This window comes from Lasioglossum baleicum, chromosome 11, assembly GCF_051020765.1.
Source record: "Lasioglossum baleicum chromosome 11, iyLasBale1, whole genome shotgun sequence".
NCBI lineage: Eukaryota > Metazoa > Arthropoda > Insecta > Hymenoptera > Halictidae > Lasioglossum > Lasioglossum baleicum.
In genome coordinates, this window is record NC_134939.1 from 17,722,354 (window position 1) to 17,744,501 (window position 22,148).

Genomic DNA, 22,148 nt, shown 5'->3' on the forward strand with positions numbered 1-22,148 from the left:
TACGCAACGACTGTCTGATTCGTCATCTTTCGCCGACGCTTACGTTGATAGAAGTTAATTTGCGTAACGTCGGTGCAGCAACGATAGCCTCGCCCGAGTCTTTCTCTCTTTCTCTTCTCTTTCTCTTTCGCTTTCACCGTGTTCGTGAAAGTGACCTGTCGATCTTCCGAACAGCCTCCGTAAAATATACACACGCTTTTTCGCTGGCTCACGAAAATAAGCGAAAATTTATATACGGGGTGTTCCCTTTAACGCCCTTAACGTGCTATTGCACGTGTATAGGAATCGTCCGACGCGTCTGACCACGATCAACCAATTCTACTTTCTGCATATACTGAAGCACGCAAACCTGGCGGAACTTTGAACTCGATTTTCTCGAAAACGAAGCGTCAAACGAATAAATGTTATATTCCTTTCCTCGACTTATTTTTACATGTAGTATCACCCCCTGCTCAGTCGTATCACCCGTCCGGTCACACACCCTGTATACTTGATATATTTCTAGTTCGCCAAAAATATCCGCATTTTTCAAAGTTTCGTGCAGTTCTTGCAGTCGATTCTCTATAAAAAGGTTCTCAACTTCGATTCCAGATCCTGTCGCTGGCCCTGAACAATCCAGGACCGACTCGAGCGCCGAAAGCCATCAAAATCGAAAACGCGTCTCCGAATTCCGTAGCCTCCTTGTTGAAATCCTCTCCGGGTCCTATAGTGATCGACCTGTTGCCTTCGTCGACAGCAGGGACACCGACGTGGAAGCCGGTACCAACCCAAGAACAGCCCCAGAAGGATACACCGCTAAATAACAATTTATTCGTTGAAACAACGAGAGGACCCATTTCGTCCACAACCGCAAAGCCGGCTGCAGAATTGAAGAAAGCGACGGCGAATCTGATAAGCACAACGAAGGCTCCGGCGACTATCGCAGCAAAAACAGCGACTACTCCCCGACCTAGGACAACTACTCAAGCACCCTTTGGTCTGGGTGGAAGTTTATGGCAAGCGTTGTTCGGCGGTGGTTTGTTCGGACCTTCCACCACTCCTAGACCTGTGAAATCGAAACCAGCGAAGACTATAGAAGCCGCACAATCGGTCAGTATCACTCCAAAGCCGGTTACAACCACGCAGAAGCCGCAGACTGTACAAACAGCGGCTCCTACAACGTCGAGGAGCGTGGATATTTCGAAGATCGAAGTGAGCACGCCTAATTCGATCTTTACGGAAGCGCGCGCGAAAGCGGTAACCACACCCAGCTCGATATCCACGACCAAGTTGTCAGTGGCAACCAGTCCGAAACCGAGATCTGTCAAGGAGACGTCCACGTTCTCGCCCGAGGAGGATGCCAAGTTTCTGGTGGAGCTGTTGCGCGCTGTTCAAAACGGCAAGTAAATCCGAAAACGTCCAAACGAAAAATTGTCTGCATCGGTTGCAAGAAATAGAAACTAAATCGAATGTTGTTTCTTCCCTTCGAGGATAATCTTACAATTAGTTAACAGTAGTAAATGATATTTAAAATGATACCTATTTCGCGTTATTCCGTGTCCGACGTCCGTTTCTCTCGTTTCAGACAACAAAGCTAGCGCCTCGAAGAAGCCATCAGCCCCGAAGCAGGATGACGAATCGTTCCTGAGAGCAATATTAAGCGGACGAGCTTTCACGACGACAACCGCGGCGCCGCCGTCGAATGAAATCAGCGACTCTGCCTTGTTGGCAGCGTTGCTGAAGGCCCAAGGCATAGAACCGCCGACTCCTGCGACCAAGATTAGAGAGCAACTATTGTTAGCCGTGAGTACCATAGCTTCGAACAGTTAATCGCCCTTAGAAGCCTCCCACGCGTTCCCGTGGCGAAATATAATATGTAGGCCTCGAAAGCGGCAAATGGAAGTCGATTGTGCTTCATAGTGTCGCGAAGATAGCACGAGGTAGTAAAAGAGTATGATTGCATCGATACGATACACATTATGTCGCACAATCCGATTAACTCCACCTTCTGGGCTAACAAAGACTTAACGTTAGTATCGAAGCGCTTGAGATACACCTTCTGGATTTTTCTAAATTTTCATGCCAAAGCACTAGATTGATGCTTAACTGGGGTTGACTCGTTTTTCCAAAAAGAAAGTTGGGGTTCTCCAGTAGTGAAAAAACGCTAGAAGATATAACATCTTGTAAATGAAAAACGTGAATGACCCTACTATCTTATTTTTTAGTGTAATACAATCAAGAAACTTGCAATTTCTAGATAGGATACATTGGGTAGAAAATTGCGTTTGTTTAATGTGATTGTTAAAAATCGGACATCTGATATGCAACAACCCAGTAGATTTGGCAAAGAGCGAACACAGCGAACGCAATAGTCTGCTCAAGGATGAAGAACTCGCTCGAGTGTCGGGAGGGACGTGTAGAGTGTAGAGTGTAGGGTGTATATAGTGTATGTGTAGAGGAGAGATGGGGACCGGGTCCGAAAGAAAATAATTGCTGGTCCTGTAACACAGAGCATCGGTCAGGGCGTCAGCTTAGCTCCGACCGCATCGGCGACTACCGTGTCAACGACAGTTGCGACAGAGCAGGCGTCTGCAACTCGACCTACGGACACCACGAAAAAGACGGTGACACCGAGACCAACCTCAAGACCAAGGATACGCACGACAACGTGGTCGCCGAGCTCGACGTATCCGCCCCCTCTCTTCAGTTCCTTCTCCAATTACGGTATCCCGGGGCAGTCAGCCGCCGTTGGCGATAATTCTGGAAGTGGCGCGTTATTCGGTGCTACCAGAGCGTTCAGTCAGCTACTCGGTGCCGCGATAAGTGTAAGTTATTCTACTGCCCATTAATTGCTCGTTATAACGCCTCTCTCGCGCCGCGCCGTTCGCCGATACGATAATGGAGGCGTAACAGGGAGACACGGTTACGACACTGTTCCCAGCACAATAAACATCGCCTAATCGTCCCGATGATTGCCGCGAAGTGACGCACAAATGCGTCCACATTCTGCACTCCGCTTCCATCGCGAACTTTCCGAATTCTTCGCAAACTTCACCTTCGCGAACTTTCTCGATAAACATTGGCGAAAGGGCAACCAGCTCCGATAACCTTCATCTTCGCATATGTTCTAGAAAAAACTTCTTCTACATTTTATCAATATTTACCATTTTTTTTTTTTTCGTATTCTTATCTCGTGATTCGTTTAAGAAGAGGAACACGAATGGATACCGATAAGGAGCAAATACTTTGTCATTGAATTTGGATTCTGGTTTCAGGGTGCGGCGCAACAGTTACAGTCCTTAGTCAGAAACGGAACTAGAATCGTGTCCGAAGCAGTGGGATAACCTCGACAACAGGGAAAGAGAATTAATATATAATCCATAGAGTAAGCGACGACCTTGCAAACCTGATTAAAACCGGTGCGAGCGTGCTCTTCGCTTCGGTGGATCCAGCTCGGTGATTTCTATCGAATCTTCAACGAGACGTTCGGTGTTTGCTCGAAGAGGAGCTTCCCGAAACGTCTATCTTTTTTCTGTATAGATCGTAGCATTGCGTGTACTAGTTTTGTGCTCTAACTTGTTGGGTGACTTATTCGATTACGAACATTCTTTTTATCAATGTAGATAGTAGATATGTAGTAGCTTACGTTTTAAGCGCGACTCGATCCTCGGTCCTTGAAACACGGAGACTTCCACTTTACGTCGTGCAGGGGAAGGTGTTTCAACAGCTGTGTAATGTTGTAGCAAGGCTGCAGGAAATCGAGGAGAGGAGCGATGGTGATTACACGATTCATCGAAGAACAGTCTGTGAAATGGTGTTAACGTTTTCTCTGAACGAGCAAGGGCGAATGTGTTAATCGCGGACTCCGTGTTTGAAGGGCGAGGTCCCTCGGCGTTTCGAGGATCGATCGGTGATCGACGCTTTGCAAATGTTTCTGGGGTACCGGGGGCTGGCGGGAGCGGATCGGCCGAGCCAGGTACCGGCTGAGACATTTGTAACGATCGTCGCAATTAAGGTAATTAATCGAGGCGGTGACGATTCGCGTGCGTTCCGTGTGAAACCGGGGACTCGACGTGTGACGCGGGGCCCACCCACAAGGATCGATTCGACGACGAACCGTTTGTCGACGCTGCTGAGAAAGCTGGTTAGTCTCTAAGGTGTCTCTGAATGGCCGCGAGAATGGGACGGTTTGTGCGTGCGTGCGAGCGAGTTGGAGCGTGCAAGGGAAGAGGAGAGAAAAACAAAAAGAGAGAAAGAGAGTAAAGTGTGAGAAAGAAAAAGAGAAACGCGCGAGGGTGGCGATTCGACAGGGAAGCGTCAACGGAGAGTATAATGTGTACAGCGAAGCGCGCACCTCGATTGTCGGTGCGCCGCGTTCCTTTTTTTCCTTTTTTTCCTTTTTTATATAATAATAAAGCCGGAGGTGTGTACAGCGCGCAAGGGTCCTTGGAGTCTTGTTTGTCTTTCATCCGCGCAGGATGGTAGCTCGGTAATAATGATAGCGCCATGTAATAAGCTCGGCGACTTAACGAGCACGAGCTAAGGGTTGAAAAACGTCGACGGTGTTTTGCTCTTCCTGTTCTTCGGGGATTTAGCGATATAGCGTATTGTATAGTCGCGCGAGGAATTCTTGTCGCGCGTTGAAAACGCGACGAGATTAAACGACCGGAGCTTCGCGAGCAGCTGGTAGCCGGCAGCCGGCAGCCGCCGCGCTGCTTCTCCTTCATTGACGATCGTCGAACAGACACACGCTCCCCGGGAATAATGCTTCCTCGGCCGTGTTCCTCGTTCGTTTCCGATTTCGTGCGCCGACGCGGTCTGCGCGCCGCTATTTATAAACGAGAAATAAACTTATTGGGATCAGCAAGTCCGCGAGACTATTGTTTTCTTCTTCGTCTTTGTCGAGAATCAATTCCCGATCGTCACGTGGATCGAACCAATGCGAAACTAGTTTCCGATTTTTATAGCCTCAACCATTTTATTCCCCGCCTCTGTGACGCATGTTCGCCAGGATTTTTTCCGCAGCGACACATTTAATCGAACCGGGATGGAAATTGTTATTCAAAATAGTCCTAGATACAACAGCCGTCAACCGGGCATAATCAGAGTGTGAAAATAAACTCGTTTCGCGATTATGAATAGCTCATTGTGACACCCCGTCTCGATTGTTGCTCCCACGGCTTGGAAACTTTGTACGATACGTTTGATGGCCTTTTTTCTTACTGAAATATCCAACTAATTCAATTTTCAACAGTAGCTTTTGCGGGCTTTGCTATCGAATAATGCGATACGGTTGGAAGAAGGAATGCGGGAGATAAAAAGCGATAACGGGGACAAATTTCGCGCGCCTCCTATTCTCGTTTTTTTCGCGCCGCGCGCTGTGTTCCCCTTCATCGCGAGACCAACACGCCGCGAGGGTCGGTCTAGAATATTAATCACACGCTATGACGTATTTAACAGTCATTAGGGACAGTTGACTAGGATAGGATGCGAGCACTCCGCGGTAGAAAGTGACGGGGACCTTCTTCTCTCGCGTGCACCAGCAGAAACAATAAATAATCCTTCCGTCCGATGCAGTATATAATCAAGAAATACCAGCAAGAAAATTCTCTTAGCCAAGATAAGTATAGCGTGAGAAGAGTAGCGGTTCAATTCGAAACAGGTTGCTTTCGTCCTCCGAACCGGCGCAGAAAAAATTAATTAATCCAACTAATCCTCGTGGGCAGCTGCTTAATTGATCGCCGCGTTGCTTTTTTGCCGATTCTTGGTCGGCCTGTTCGAAAAGTTATTTTTGGATGGTCGGAATCTTTTTGGACGAACTTCGAACGTGTTCTTAGACCGGTAGCGACATAATTTATTGGATCGTCTAGCGACTGTAGGACGCCGCTAAACATTTTTCGTTAATCTGTTGCTTGCGTTTGCGAAAGGGACGGGTATTTTTGTTGGAGGTGTGCCGAGAAGGGATTGCTCACTGGGAAACAAAGAAAGCTTGGACACCGTGGCCGACATTGAAGTTTCCGCTGCCACCGTTATCGGTGGCTCGTTTACACCGCAGAACCACGCACCTTGTGTGCCGTGTGCCGTGTGCCGTGTGCTGTCGCGTGGAGGAGTAAGGGGAAGGTTGGTACAGGTCTCGCCGGTCGGGCCGGCCACGAAAATCCCTGAAACGGAATTTCGCGCCGATAAATAACAAGAGAGCTCACCGACAATACCGGCTCGGATCGTTTGGTACCACATGCCACTTGGTACTTCGGTAATTTAAATAAATTAACGGAGAGCAAGCGTACCTGCGCCCGCGCACGGTCATGCTCTATGGTGCCGAGGAGCAGGAGAAGGCGAAACGGAAAGAGGTGGTGGAAGAAACAGTGTACGAGCTGGAGGAGAAGAGCAACAGAGACGGATAAGGAAGAAGAAGACGAAGAAGCGTGTACGCACGGACCGATTGTAAGACTGGAACACCCACGCGTGCTCGCGATGCCTCCGTGAGCCTTCTTTTTTTCTTTTCTTCTCCTCTCGGATAATTACAGCTAATGGCGGTCATTGAGAATGCGAGATGCGTACCAATCTGCGTACGTGTACCACCTCGGCGCTGCGCTGGCTAACCGACGCGACGCGACGCGACGATAACGCGCAGCCTTCTGCATTCTGCATCCTGCACCGCTGCGCCGACGATATTTAATTTATTGGCTGAAACGCTAAGTGGACAAGGCATTATCGAGTCCGACGCACTTCCACGATTCATCGCAACGCGATACCATCGATCGACGGGATCTCCGGACGCAAAGATCAAGAGGAAGCTGGAGACCACTCGACCCTCCGGGAATTTTCCGCATCTCTTCGAGAAGAATTTATTTCTCGGTTAGTCTCTGCGCCTGCCTCCATCCATCTTCCGCTGTTCTTTCTTCCTGCAGTTTGCGTTTGTTTTGAAAACTGGTTTCGCGCTGTCTACAAAATCTGCTAGATTTATTCTTCGATCATTCCTCTTGAGAACAATATAAATTTCGCGACCCATTTCTCGCGTCTCTGTTTTGAGAACGACTGCGCGTCGCGTCGTGTTCTCGTGATTTCCTCAGCGATGATTGTCTTTCACACCGATGCCGTGACTTGGAAGTTGTCGACGTCACCGGCACGATTCGTGATGCATAAAGAAAGAAGAGTATCGGCTCGTTCTCACAGCCCGCGCGGCGTTTCTTCGCTGTACTTATCTGACGCATCTGATCGAATCCGATCGCGCAACATCGAATAAAGAAGAGTCGCCGCGCTGCGCCGCGCCGGTGTGTGCCCTGTTGTGTACCGATTCGCGCGCAAAAAAAGGATCCTAGACGATCGATACACCGTTCCCGTGGATAGGATAAATGGATCCGAGCAAGGACGTCCTTAATTATCCGACGATCGGACGTCTCTCGGCGGAGCGATCCAATTTGCGGTTCGCCGTTACCACCGAATCCTTTCTGTATTGAATCATTGAAAATGTAGCAACACACTGCTCACGATGTGAGTCAGCCCCTGTCATCTCTGGAATCGCGCACGCGCGCGCGCAAAGAAATCGCCGCCGTTGCCGTTGCCGTTGCCGTTTAGCCGTCGTGGTTTTGCTCGCGCATTCCCACGATAGATCGGTGTCGCAATCGCAACAATGCAAGCCGATTGCACACGTGGGGAATCGAACCGCGAATATACTTGTACACCGCACCGGCCTCCGCGTGTTTGTTTCTCCTCCCGTTGCGCGGCTGGCGGGCTCTCGTGAAAATTACCCCTCCAATCAATGAAACGATAAATTGTTTCCCTGTTGATCGACGATCGTGGTCTCCGCCGGGCTGATTAGCAGTTACCCGGCCACTTATTGCCTTCATTGACAGTTCATTGTTTATTGAAACACGTTGCCGCGCCATGAAAGTCCCTCGCCGCCGCCGCCGCCGCGGAGCTTGTCGCAATACATCGAAAAACTGTTCGCGGTTGCGGCGAAAAATGGGTGAACTCGCTGAACGGTTTACCACTGAATTATACATATACGTTAAGAGCTCGCTTTCGTGCGAGATTTTTTACCGATGTTTACCGAGCCCGGCGTGTTCAGCCCTTTGCGGTCCAAACTGGTCCCTTCGTTTCTTGGGCATTTCCGATAATAATTTGACGAAAGACTGTTTAAAAAACACGTACATAGCGTAGTTAGCTCACGAATGTTTGAAAATTTGAGAACTGGATGGATTCGAGGCTGGATGGTCGAAGGTGAAGAGCGAGGAATTAGCATCGGCGGGTCCGTCGAAAACGAGTCAATTTAGAGTGGCTCGCATAACTCGGTCCGCAAGCTCGGAAGGAAGGCTCTCTCTCTCTCTCTCTCTCTCTCTCTCTCTCTCTCTCTCTCTCTTCTCTCGTTGGACGTTTCACCGAAAGGCGAGAAAGAGAGGATCCGAAGGAGGAGAAGGAGGATGAGGAGGAGGTGGTGAAGGAGGAGAGAGTAAGGTGGCGAAGGAAGACGAGGGGGTGGGGCATGGTGGGAGTAATGTAGGAGCAAAAGGCAGAAAACACCGGTAGGCAGTTTTGTAGCTGTTTTTATCAGCTTCTGGGCATCGGGGGCTCAGGCCCGACGATGCCAGGACGCATCTTGGGGGGTTCGTGTGGGAACGTACGTCTCTTTAGCGTAGCCCACCTCCTCCCCCTCTAGCCGGTGGTTCTTTTTCTCCTCGTTCGTTCTCGCGGCGTCCTTTTCTCGCTTCGCGACCCGGTCGAGCTTCCCCTGCTTGGCCTTCCTTTTTCCTCCGTTCGCCAGCTCGGCGACTTGTTTCTCTCCCGTTCGTTTTTCCTCCCCCTTCTTCAGCCTCCTCTTCATCTTACGGTTGCCTCGGGTACCAAGGGTCATCGAGGTCACCCTCCACGGTGCACTCGGCTACGTGGTGTGCCCTATATTTACGCACGGTAAGAGAACCCCGAAGAGGAGCTGGTCACTCCTCTCTTTCTCTTTCTCTTCTCTTCGTTTCGTTTCGTTTTCACCTTCTTCCTTTACCTCCACCTCCTTCACCTCCTCCTCCTCCTCCACTCTCTCCTCCTCGACCTCTTCTTCCTCCTCCACCTTCACCTCTTCTTCTGGTTCTTACAGATCTCCTCCTACCTTTTTTTCTCTACCCCCTACTCAGGTTGCTCTTCAATAAGCGCCGATCGTTTTAAGATCGACTCACAACAATCATTTCGTACCCGGTCCCTCTGTCCGCCACGCAGAGACTGTTCTGGACTGGATGCATTGCATTCTGCATATTAACTCATTTGCATCGTTAGCATGTACGCAGCTAAGAGTTCAATGAAACGTCTCGGACGAACGTTGCGCGATATCAAGGTGAACGCATCTTGATTCAGAGGAGGTCGCGTTTCAATTATTATAGCCGACATCGCGCCTGCTTCACAAAACACTGCTCACGCTTGTCTCTTACTCGAGCCTTTCTTAAGTCAATTTAACAGACACAGCGAAGGTATTAAATGATCCTTTACGACCGTGCAGCCGGCACTTGTTGCGTTTATATTTTACAAGGCAAGTTTCTGGCTAATTTTTCGAGGTGGCACTTCTTTCTCGTTTCCGTTCTGCGAGATCACCGGAGACCTCGACCGGCACCGACGACAATGCGCCGAGTCCCAGTGTCCAAGAGCGAATTCCACGTGCATTTTCTGCGTCGGCATCGCTCGGCATTTTTTCCGGCGCCTCGCGTAGCGATCCTCATTAATCACCGAGCGTGGGGTACAGGGAGAAAATCGAAACGAACGAGAAACGCTGCGCTCGCTCGGTGGATACCGTCTGTGACAGCTTACGGAGTATCATTCTATAAATCAAGGGGGGGGGAGGGGAGGGGTCGCTTAAAAACGCCGAGGGTATTAATTTGTATGCTAAACTGTCGACGCCGATGGGAGGAGGTGGAGGTGGAGGTGGTGGGGGTGGAAGGGAGCGCGTATTCTAAAAGGTTGCGACAGTACCTCTGAAAGGTTACGATACGAATTGCAATGCCGTGTCGTAACCTTTCGCGAACTGCATCGTGTGCTGTGAATATGCCAGATAATGGCTGGTATTATCTGCTGAATTGTAATTACATTGTCCCATGCCTCCACGCCTTGTAATATTATTTTTCAGCGTGCCGAACGAGTGTCGTTCGCGTTCGAGTTCGCATTCGCGGACGCGATTTTATCGGCCGTCCCGTACAAACCGGTAAAAGCGGGCGCATTCGTTTTACCATTCCGTGCGTCATCGCGTGCAGGTGCGAAACCTAACATCTATGCGTCATCTAGTGGACGCACGAGATCGGCCAGGGTTCCCCGCGAGCCTGAGCTGTGGGGGTTGCTCCCAAGATTCGCGAGGATTCTACGAGGGTTGAAATTTGACTGTAGTAAGAGTGGTTTCAACGCTGCAGAGAAGCGCACGACTGCGTCGAGGCCGGGTGTGTACGAAGCCTAAGGATGCTCCGGAGACCTCATGCAAGATACCACGGGGTGGTCGCAATACGCGAACGTTACGAAGACGCGGGACGATGAAAAATCTCTGGTATCTCAAGCCAAGATCCCTCGAACAATGGGATATCTTCGGGACCGAGTCGGTTACGGTGGACAATTATTGCTCGATTGCCGGAAGATAATGTTTCATCGTGGATGAAATAATGATTTTCTTTCAACCGGACGGAAACATGTGAAAATTCTTCGATAATGGCGGCGGTAAATTGTTTCTGTCCCCGGTGTGCCCCCGATGGCATCATGATAATTGGATCGACCATTAGATCGACGGTTCAGATCTCGGCGACCGATCAATTTTCAAGAAAGGAAAAGCGCGATCTTGTTTCGCTTTACTCCCTGCTCTGCAAATCGCTCGGCAATCAATTTGTCGCGCGGCGACTTTGATTGTAATTTGCGATATCTTTGGTCAATTGTTGAGGCGGTCGTCAACAGCTGCACAACTCTGGCCAAAAAGAAGAAGAAGCACGGTCTGGGGTTCTGGTGGCAGCGCACATCCGCCACGAATATGTCGCAGATTGCGAAAAGGGCGTTCGGTGCCCTTGCACTTGAACAGCCGCTCTCTCGTACGCACACGACGCACACGACGCACACGACGCACACGGACGAGCCGCAGTTCTTTTCTTCCCGACATAAATCCTCTTTCTTATTTCCTTCACCGCGCGCTTTCTCACAGCTGAACGACGTTAATACGGCGAACGACCGACGTCACCGCCCGCGGTCGAACGCTTTTATTTTGCCACGGGACTCTGCGTTTGTCACACGATCTCCACTCCCGCGAAAAAGAAATGCGCAAAACAGATCGGCTTGCGACTTTCACTCGGCGAACCTCCCCCGATTTCCGTTCCCGTGACGCAAGTCTGGCCAGTCCTGCCGAGCAACTCCCATTCTTAGACAACTCCCACATTTCTTCGCTTTTTATTCCTCTCGTCCGCGTAACGTTCTTCCGATACATTATCCACGGTGGTTCCTCACGTAACAATTTCGTTCGCCGACACGTCACACCGACGTAAATTGATTTTTCCGAACGCGCGAGAGCGTTTCGATTTCCCAGCCGGATATGAGCTTTCGCAACGAGGAACGGCCGATTCATGCACGGCCACGTAAACTGCGTGCGCGAGTGTTGTTACGTCTGATCGTTAGCCCGTGAACGGTTCTATAACAGCGCGCGAAGTGTTTTTATTGGCCAATAACAGCCATTCAATAGATAGATCAATAGAGCAGTAAAGTTTATCATCTCTCTTCGTTCGTTCCCTCTATTTGCATAAGAATTTTCCGGCAGACCAAAATGCTATCTCGTTCGATACGGTGTTACCGATCCGCTCAAATTAGCTGCTTTCGATACTTCATACATTAACGACCGGTGATTATTGGATAATTTTGAGAAATCTATGGTACACGGCTAAATATTATACTTTTTAATGGAACCTTTAATGGCAACAGCAATTTGCATTGTGAACTAACAAGTCGTTCGCAATATTGTCATCTAATAGTTTCATTTAAGATTGTAACGTGAAAGAAAATTTCTATGCTTTCTTCTGGTACAGCACAAAATCCTATCAATATAGGCTTTCGGTGGATACCGTTTTAACATCTCCGAGAATGCAGTAACACGCGAAGGATCTGCTGTGAATCGAAACGAGAGTGAATCGCACGTGGATCACTCGGACGACATGCTTCAGAATTCTTCATGGTGTCCTACGCAACGTCATGCACGGATTCATTGCGCAAGAATTCCGAGAGTTTCTGACGTAACTGACGGTAGCACAGGAGAGGAAACAAACGTTTTCGGGTGGGGGGACAAAAATCACCTTTCTCGAAAGAGACGCGTGTAAAACGATTCCGTTTTACGCGCAACAGGCATCGGCCACTCTGCGTCGCGCCGCCGCGCCGCGCCGGTGCGGTGTGTTGCTCCGAACACGCGGGAGATTGAAAAATGTCTACGGTTTGACGCACGTGGCTGCAAAAACTCAACGCGATTGTTGCCACATGATTGATCGTTTCCGTTGTCGAGCGGCAAATTACAGATGCATGGCACAATTATAATTTAATTCATAGTTGCGAAGACAGTCGAGCGATTAGCGGTTTTTACGGGCGGCAACGGCTTAATTGTGCGATACAAACGCGTTCTCTTCGAAGTTCTTGTCGCAAGATACAACGCTCCGTAGGCGAGCACCGGCCAAAGATTCCATGCACATGTGTCCCCTCTTCCGATTAAATTGCCGGACGATCTTCGGCATTTGTCGAAACTCTTATGTACAGGTTTTGCACTCGAAATTCATCCTTTTGCAATACAAATACGCGACGGAAAAATCTATAATACAACTGCGATGAAAATGTCTGTTTAATTGTTTAATCGCAACATCGACATGTCTACTTGTTAACGCTAGAACTGCCGAGGTTAAGACGAAGCTAATTCTACCAAAACCAGTCAAAAATGACTGGCCTTTAAAAAATATGTAACAATAGAATATTTTTATGTTTATTGATTTATTATACTGTCTCACGAAAGAGGAATATGAAGCCGAAAAGGGCGAAAAGGGCCTGTGGATTGCGTGGCAGTAGGGAGAGGGCAATTTCCTGAAAGTTTTGCGTCACGTCGGGCGGTGCAGGCGGAAAAGTCTGGCCTGGAATCCGTTTCACAATCGTTCGAGCACACGGCGCCATCGTCCTGCGCCGCCATAAGTTAGAAAGGGCCATTGTGTCCACTTTTCCTCCATAAAGCGTGTCGCGGATCTAATCGCCGACTAATCGCCCACGCAAATACCTGCGTGCTCTCGCGCGGATCGTTAGAGTGCGTTGCAAGGAGCCCGCTACACGGGTGTACCGCGTTATTTACTGTCGGATCAAGGCTGGTAGCGGATTCTACGCTGCATCCCGCGCGTGAAGAATGCCGTAACAAAGCATTTCATCGGTTACTTTTCGCGCTTCTCGATAATAATATCTTTCGGTTTCCCCGTTCTCGCCGTCTCGCGAGGACTTAATCCGATCGTTCGGTTATCGTTACGACTGTGTCGACACTTATGCTGCGCGATAGCTTGCTCCATTAGTATCGTTATTGTTCGGCTTTACAGCTTGACGCCTCGCGCGAAATCTCGCAGTTATTCTATCGTCCGCTGAATAATTATCCGATTTTTACTATGTTTTCAGTCCGACGATTACGCCACCCTGAATATCCCTATCCCCATTAATATCCTGGATACAAGAATTCAAAGTTGAACGGGTTTTTATTAAATTTGAAGAAAGATTCAAAAATTTAGCAAAACCCTTGAACAGAGGGAAAGAAAGTTCAAAGTGTTCAATCGGCGTAATTATTCTTCAAGTGAACACATGCGTGCACGCATGCAATCGTGTAAAAAACGCGCAGTAATTATCGGAGACAAGCTGCTGAAACGCTAAACGGTATTTCACGATACAAAATTACAGATTACGAATGAGCTTCACAAATGACCCGGCATTATCGTCCGGAGCTAAATGCGGCCTCGTTAAAAGGGAAAAAAGGGGCGCTTGTTATCGAGTCTAAACGAGATTATATTATAAGAAGGCAAAAGAAGGAGGGCAAAAAGTGTTTGTCTTTATACGAAAGTATCCCCCAAATAAAATGCTATTTTCGATACCGGGGACATCCATTTTTTTCAATGCGTCCATAATTATATATTTCCATCCGTTTCTCTTTCCTTCAATGTATGGCTAAATTACGATTTTCTCGGTTGCCTTTCAAAATTGTTTTATTTCTTTATAGTTGTAGTGATTGAAACCACGTCTTTATCACCGAAAATGTCGCAGCAGTGGAAAGAAAATTTCTATATTTTTGTATGGCTACGTTTATTTTACAAGCGAGAATGAAATTTGATTTCATCTAAAAAGGAACACTTAGCATTGATATTCGTTAGCCGTAAGACCACGCTCATCGAGATCGAATAAATCTTCACGACTAGTCTGTGACTCGTCGAAATACGGCATTTCCCGTAGTAATCGAAATAGCGCTTTTACCCACGGTCGAAAGGTGGTCGGGTGGTCGGGTGGTCGGATGGTCGGTATCATCGGTAAAAACACGGGTGTTGGTACGCATGCGCGTGATCGTTAGTAGGTCGCGTCGACGGCTTGAACGAGCTCGTCCCGCCACGGCCAGTCATACAAAGGTGAGTCGGGATACGAGACGCGCCTCTAAATCGCCATAATCGTCGGAAGGACCACGTTCCTCGTTTTTGGTTAACCCGACCGACCGACTGCTTGATCGTTTCGCGGGTTTGGGTAAAAAAAATCTGGCCGGTGGTATGTGACTTAACGGAACCTTGGAAACGCGAATGTGCGAAGCGAGCGTGCGGAGCCTGTACTTTCACAGCGGCGCGGCGGCGCGGTCTTTCTGTAAGTTAGCGGAGAGTTGCGCGGAAATCCCTCGGATGCGAACAAGGAGGAAGAGGAAGATATTAAAGATAATTGTTGGTGCGTACCGTCCGCAGGAGGAACAGTGCGTTGTATCTGGCCAGTGAGGAAGGTGGGAGGCTGTTGTCAGTGCTGCGAAAAAGATAGTCGGAAGTTCTGCTGCGCGAGGAAGGTGCTCCGCGTTCTGCGCTCGGCGCGAGATAGTAGGTCGAGTTCGCGTTCGGCGGAGTTCGCCGGTGTTCGGGCAGCCTCGGCGGACTCGAATTCGAAGTTGGTTCGGGCGCGCTTAGCGCTCGGCCAGTCGGTCCAGTCAGTCGCACGCGGCACACGAAAGCCTCGAAAAGTCGTGGGAGGTTCGAAAGACGGAAAGACACACGCGATACAACTGATTGTGAGAGAAGGAAGGCGAGAGAGAAAAAGAGACTGAGAGCCGAGACGGATGAGAGATTCGGACCGCGGCTGCTGGGAAGACACGACAGGTGACCAGCCGCACGAATCCGGAGAGGAAACACAAGCCGAACCAAGACGAACAAACGGGATCGTGGTCCGCGCGTTTCCGGCGCGTTGGAGGATCGAGAGCTCCGTTCGAGAGCTCGACCGGCATCGAGACCAGTTCCGAACTGTCGCTAGTGAAAAATAGTTAAGGAAATCACCGGGGAAGAGGCGAGATGGTGTACGGAGGAGGCTTCGATATGGTGGAAACGGTGAGTCGGTTGTTTTTGTTTGCCGCGGGGAATCAAATGTGGTTAAACGTGTCTCTCTCTCTCTCTCTCTCTCTCTCTCTCTCTCTCTCTCTCTCTCTCTCTCTTTCTCTCTCCGGAGTGCGCGAGGTGTGTGCGCGTGTGTACGTTGGATTCTTTTGACGTCGAAGAGCCGACGCGACGCGACGGTTACGACGTGTGCTAACTGTTTTATTACATTCCTCGTTTTTTGTTTGCTTATGCCTATCGGACCGCGTCACGTCTATTTAATAAATTAATCGTGCTCGATGCTGCCGGTGATAAACGCGACGAGAACGCCGATCACCACCGTCAATTACGAGATACCTTATCCGAATGATATATTCTTACTATTGTCAATTGATCAATTGCAAAAGAATGCAGGTACGACCCCGTCTTTAGAATGTAAGGTTACGCGTCGACTAAGGTTCTTCTCGAGATTGTTTACAATTTTCAAAATCTGCCCTTGCGGAACACGTTCGAATCCGGTGGCGCGAGAAGTGTCCGTGCTCGAACGTCTCGCGCGCACCTCCAATAAAAATTGCGCGCCAAGTTCGAATAATATTATCGTTGCGCGCCAACTTTAAAATTAGGTACGAACGAGACGGTGCAATATTTTCGGCGATTTCTTTGATCGCGAAAGCGTCGATATCGTGCACGTCGCGTAATAGCGGTTTACAGTTAATCAATTCCGTAGAAAATATATTTCGCCATATGAAACTTTCTACGTTACTTTAAAAATATTTAGAAATCGTTTAAAGAGCTGCTGTTCACTTTTCGTCGACTTTCGCAATCGAGTTTCATCGATTATCTAATTGGATCGTGATGTAATTCCGGAATATGCTTCACTCGAAATACTTCTCGCTGCCGCGCTAAAGTATATTACAACAGAGGAATAATATGGGATTATTTCGAGCCGATTTAGCGTTGATCTCGCTGAAGCGCATCGTTTCAATTTGCCAAGTAGATACGGCCCTGTCGTAGAAAGACACAAGCAGTCAGATGGTCGCGAAGGAAGGCTAACTTTCGAATCTACTACCACTGAACTCTGTAGTGGTCAGCCACGAGAAATTCGCTCGGCTGGTAGGCAATGGAAAATTTTCCAGTAAAATCTGCTTTTTCCACATTCTCGAAACCCGCCGCGTCGCGTCGTTGCTCGTATTTCACCCGATAACTGTCCCGCTAATCTGAAAAATCCTCTAATCCGATGGTGACTAATAGTTTATAGTTTATCTAATAGACCTCGCCCAGTGTTTCAGTACAATTTTCCGGAGCAATAGATTTCACATCGAAGTTCGTAAAACGTCTTCGACGCGTTTAATAGCTTCCCGATGGCCTCTCGGATTATTTCCAAGCCGTATAAAAGCTTTATCTCGCACGAGAAAAAAAAGAACGGTAACGTTGCGTGAGAAATGATACGGGAGAACGATTAATTGATCTTTTTCGTCGTTTTCCCTCTATGATGAACTCGCCGCGCTACGCAGAACGCTGAAATTATTTGTTGCTTGTCAACGCTTTTTGCTTGTCAATGCTTATTCACATACCTCGCCCGGAACGAAAAATAATGGCAGTCCCACGCTTGGAACTTTTGCATCGGCTCGCAATAAAAACCGTTTCCGCGAACCTGACACACTCTCGCTGGTCCCGCGATTTTATTGGCCGCCGATTAAAAAAAAGAAAAAAAAAGAAAACCACCGACACACCGGTTTCATTTCATTTACGAACGAGCGAACAATTAGATCGTATGGAAATCGTTTGGGTACGCGGCTCGTAAATTTTTTTTTCTTTTTCTCAGTCGCCGTTGTCGTCGTCGTCGTCGTCGTCGTCGTCGTCTAGCGCTTAATGCGTATGTCCTGTAATATACTTGTGTATTCATGAAAGAGCTCTATATGGTTCGGCGACATGAATTTTACATTACCATATTCGCATATTAGATGTATCTAAAATTTCGCTACTACGCGCCCGTTACGTGCGACCTTCGGTTCTCGCGTACAGCCTTCCTTTTATTTCAGACGTGGTCGTCCCTCGAGTAGTTACTCCAGCTTCTATGGATCGAATAGTCCTCTAGATCCCCGAACTCATTAACCAGTCCACATCCTGCATACCATTCTACGATTGTACTCGATCCATCATTAGCATCACTTACCGCGGAAATCCCGCGAATAACAATGTAACCTGTCCCTTGGTGAAATCATGCTCTTAAAAATTAATTACCTGACGCACGGCCGCGCTCGATAGCCATCGGAAATTCAATCGATCCCGGAGAATTGTAAATTAATATGTAAATCCCAGTGTGTGGAGATTCCAATTACGCGAGCCTAAGCTTCTTCGAATCATTCTCTTGCTTCTTGGTCTCCTCCGGACACGTCCTTTTATATTGTTCGATGAAAAGCGTGTGTCCTACGGAAAATGATCTTGAAGTTAGGATCTTCTAGAGTTCCGTCGCTCTTGCATCCCTGCGGGAAGAATGAAGGTTCGTAGTTTTTGAGTGCGAAGGAAGGAAGGAAGGGGATTCGCGCAAAGACAGAAGCTCTGGCGCGCATCATAAATCCGATTGTCAGAAACGCAGCTACGTGGACACGGAGAGCGCAGGCATGCTCTCGCGGCTGACCGCGTAAACAGGGTGTAATTAAAAAATCTCGCTAGCCGGTCTTTGTGTCGAGCGTTGTATATAGTTGATGTCCTTGCCGAGGCAATTCGAAATCCTGTCCGGTCTCGCATTAGCGAGGGCGTGGTTGGTCGTTCGTTCCTGGTCCGAGGATAGCAGCCTCTCGTAGTAATTGCGCCAGGCTCGTTTCCACGGCACGACACACAACACGACACCACTTTTGCGGGTTGTGTGTCCACTTCCCTTTCTTTCGTCTTTTCCTTCATCGCGGTTTTCCTTGTTCCTTCTTCTCCCTTGCGCGTCCATCGGCCTGCTGCTCCTCCGTTTACCATTTCACCGACGCGACGCGACGCGACGCGACGCTCGGACGTTTCACGAGACAATAAAAGATTAGGGAACTCGCGACCAACCCGTTTCGGATGTTTATGTTACAACATTGCCTCGGAGAGTTTACAGTTGTTGTTACAACTAGTTGAAAGTGAACACGTAACCGGGCTGCGATATTGATCCAGTCATCGTGACGTATCGATGGATTCGATTGACCTCGAACGGGTTACACATACAGGATCGAATTTGACTCGAAAGACATTCCAATCTGCTCGGTTACGACGATCCCAGTCTACTCTTGAGCAACAGGACATTTTCGGACACTATTATCGATCGCTCTAGTGGCCTCGTTCTCTTTCGTTGGACACTACGTACATATTTCGAATATTTTCTGTGGCAGGTGATTTCTTAAAATTCTTTGTAAACGCTTGCGACCACTTTTAGTCAAGTTTGACGAATGGAGTATAAGCGGGAAAAGGATTAGCTAAACGGCTGAGATTGCTCGAGTCCGAGTGGAAGGTGGAAAAACGCGCGTGCTAAAAGCGAGACACGCTCGAACAACTATTGTGTCACTGCGGGCACGAAGAGCAAAAGGGTATATTCCCGAGACGATACAGTTTCGTCGAGCACATAAGAGAGGAGAGAAGGCGAGTGGCGCGGCGTGGCTCGCTGCGTCCCTGAATTTAATTAGACGGCGTACGTGCAACGTGCAATCGGATCAGATTAAATTCTTCGGCGCAATTCATTGTTTCAATTGTTTCTGCTAGAAAACGAGACAGAACCGCGGGCGCGGGTCCGACCTTCCCGACTTTCCTGGAACGGAGCAGCAGCAGCAGCAGCGTACCGGGTCCCCTTTTGCCCTTTTACCCGCTTGTTTCGCGTCCCCCTTTACCCGCGGGTACGCTGCTGCTCCGCGGCGGGCGGGCGGGCGGGCGGGCGGCCGGCCGGCCGGCAAGGACCCGAAGAATTCGCTGTATTATGCCGGCGAAAAAAATGCCCGAGTACGCGCGCACCAAGCCGACAAAACCATTCGCCGTGTGTTTTACTCAGGTGTGTCCACCCCCTTTGTTCTCCGGCGAACTTTTCACTCGCAAAAACCCGCACGCGGATTTACCGCGATTTACCGCGGCGTCAACCGAGGCCACGATAAACACCGACAATCATTACAACACGTCGCGAACAATGCCAATTATTTACATACGGCAGTTTTCGGGCTTTCTCTCGCCACCGGAGATTCTTAGATCCGAGGAATTCAGAGCATGAGCCCGAGACGTTTCTACCCAGCGCGGCACCTATATCGCATACCGGTGCCGTCGAATTTTTATGCCGCCAGGTCGACCGGGCCTTTGGAAAAATGTTTTATTATTCGAGAAATCTCTTCGCGACTCGTTGATCCTCTTTTTGGGCTCGCTACCGCTGTAGTAGACTCGAGACATGCCGACCATAACAATCGGCCAACACTTTTAACATGTTTATCTACCGGCGATTATATTCTATTAATTTTGTATCGAATCAATTGTATCTCGGTTACAAGAGGTGAATATCCACCGTCTTCTTTCCCATTTGTCAGAGTCTATATTTATAGAAACCAGTTTCGGTTTAATTTCTACGCCGTATAAATAGTCGAGAGATATTTCACGATTTGCATAGAGCCGGTCTACCGGTTCGCATAATAATTTTCCTAGTAATCCGGGCATTTCGAGTGAGTGTGTTCGGTTGCGAAATTCGTGACTCATCGAATCGGCCGGATCGATGGAAACACTGTTGTGATCCAGCGAGTCGGTTTGACTGGGGATCGATTAGTGTCGGGAGACTAACGTACCGGCGAATATATCAATGGCATCTTTAAATATCGATAGAAAGGCCTGAAAATCTGTTGGTAGTATGTAGTTTGCGCAACGTAAAAACGGTGCTCGGATCGAGCGGCGCGGCAAAAGCGACGCTGCAGCATTGTTGGCTCGCGTGTCGAGCCGCGATCTACGATCTAGGATCGATGTAGAGGCCGAAATCGGGGGCATTAATCAGCGGCCGGTGTGCGTATACACACGTGGGTGGTCGGTATTGACGCAAATCGTAATAATCGTACGATTACTACGGTTAAATCGCGCGAGGTCGAGGCTGCTTCGGCAAGGCTAGAGCCGGCCGATTTTCGAAAGGCAACTTCAAAGGTCGATCGCCCCTTCCTCGATCGTTATCGCGCTCCTATCGAGAAAGTAACGCTGATCGATTGCGAGAGACACTGGGGAGAAAAACCAACGGAAAAAGGATGGAAGAAAGCTACGGCGGCTACGAAGGGACGCGAAAAGCACGCCAGTTCTCACGATTTCCGTGTGAAATCGAAATAGCCTCGCTCGCATGGACGACGACGATGCAGCTTCCATCTTGAAAAATTATGGCTGTCGAGCGAACGGTGCGAACTGTTATTCGTTCAGCCAACGAGTACTTTTACCGCAATCCTCGATCGCAATTATTTACATTAGCGTCTTCGTATTCGTTCACACGTGTCCGCGCGGTCTAACTCTGTCCAATACATAAAAAAAACACGATTGGTGAAATTGAAAATAAGTTTTGTTCGAAGCGAGAGCTGTTTGAAATAGAGACCACAGTCCATCCATGGCATTGCAAAACGGTTCTTGCCGAGCAGATAGTCGTGCTATCGCCGCTTCCTCATCTGACTCGAGAAGAAAGGTTACCAGGTGTCTCTCCTGTCGACTCGTCTCGTTCCTCAATCTCTCAAAAGTCCCTTCGCACATTCTGTCCCGCGTCCATTCGTCCATCTGTCGTTCCGTTTCGGCCTCGGCAACGCGAAATTTACAGCAGCCATTACGAGCTGAGATTCTTTGTCTTGTCGCTCAACAGGCTCGTGTCCTCTTCTTCTCCAGCGCGGCGGCCTTAACGCGTTCACCGCCGCGCCGGCCAGAGCACCATAAAAACTCGCCGAAATCAAAGCAATTTAACAAAGTTGCCTCGCGCGTTCCACACAGAAACTACTTATAATCTGTTCACTGAATGGCTGGTCTAGCTCGTAAAGCATCTGAACCACTGAAAATGAAATTTAACGTTGCATCCATTTAATTCGTGACGGGTATCCAAACACATTTCGTATAGAAAAAATTGATTTACGTATCCTGTAAAATAGTTGGAGAGTAGTACTTTTCTTCCGAGGGAGAGAACTCTCGAGGATTTTTCATTTACCCCGACTACTGAATGGCTCTCCGTTGGGGGTTCTACGTGAATGCGTAGACCTCTGCTACGCGATCACGCGATTGCAAGCGGAATCCTCGCGTGAGTCGGCCACTTATTGTTAGACCACTTTAAGGAGGCTATGCCCATTTCGAAGCACGACCGACATCCGTAGCCTCCTCTATTTTGAATCTCTTTCTCAGTGGAAGAAATCAATAAACGAGATCTCCCCAACAATACTTGAAACCGAAAACTTAAACTGTTCCTCTAAACTTTCCCGCTTCGCGTTACATCGAATCACGTAAGACTGTCGAGGAAATAACACAGCATGCTTGCCTTATGTCTAACCCTGGAAAATCCCAGAATTAGAAAGCGACGAGTATTTCCCACTTTTACTACTATCTTCGTCATAGATCTCAGGATCTAAATGGCTCTGAATCTTATTTTCGTAATCCCGCGCTATTCTC

The 22,148-nt window shown here is 48.7% G+C and overlaps 2 protein-coding genes across 18 annotated transcripts in view; both read left to right on the plus strand.

The window, feature by feature from the left end:
• The window catches only part of LOC143213760 (uncharacterized), a 45,061-nt gene extending 40,215 nt beyond the window's left edge, over nucleotides 1-4,846 (plus strand). For all 16 annotated transcript variants that reach the window (XM_076433943.1, XM_076433945.1, XM_076433930.1 and 13 more), the window contains 4 exons: nucleotides 592-1,378; nucleotides 1,565-1,782; nucleotides 2,490-2,804; nucleotides 3,255-4,846. In XM_076433943.1, the coding sequence (XP_076290058.1) occupies nucleotides 592-1,378; nucleotides 1,565-1,782; nucleotides 2,490-2,804; nucleotides 3,255-3,323 (1,389 nt within the window). In that variant the 3' untranslated portion in view covers nucleotides 3,324-4,846. The remainder of the gene's footprint in view (nucleotides 1-591; nucleotides 1,379-1,564; nucleotides 1,783-2,489; nucleotides 2,805-3,254) is intronic.
• Nucleotides 4,847-15,406: 10,560 nt separating this feature from the next.
• The window catches only part of Ets98b (DNA-binding protein Ets98B), a 65,438-nt gene continuing 58,696 nt past the window's right edge, over nucleotides 15,407-22,148 (plus strand). Inside the window, exon 1 of one of the 2 annotated variants that reach the window (XM_076433949.1) lies at nucleotides 15,407-15,548. In XM_076433949.1, the coding sequence (XP_076290064.1) occupies nucleotides 15,513-15,548 (36 nt within the window). In that variant the 5' untranslated portion in view covers nucleotides 15,407-15,512. Of the gene's footprint in view, nucleotides 15,549-15,810; nucleotides 15,948-22,148 lie in introns of those variants that run through there. The other variant, XM_076433948.1, reaches the window with a different exon arrangement.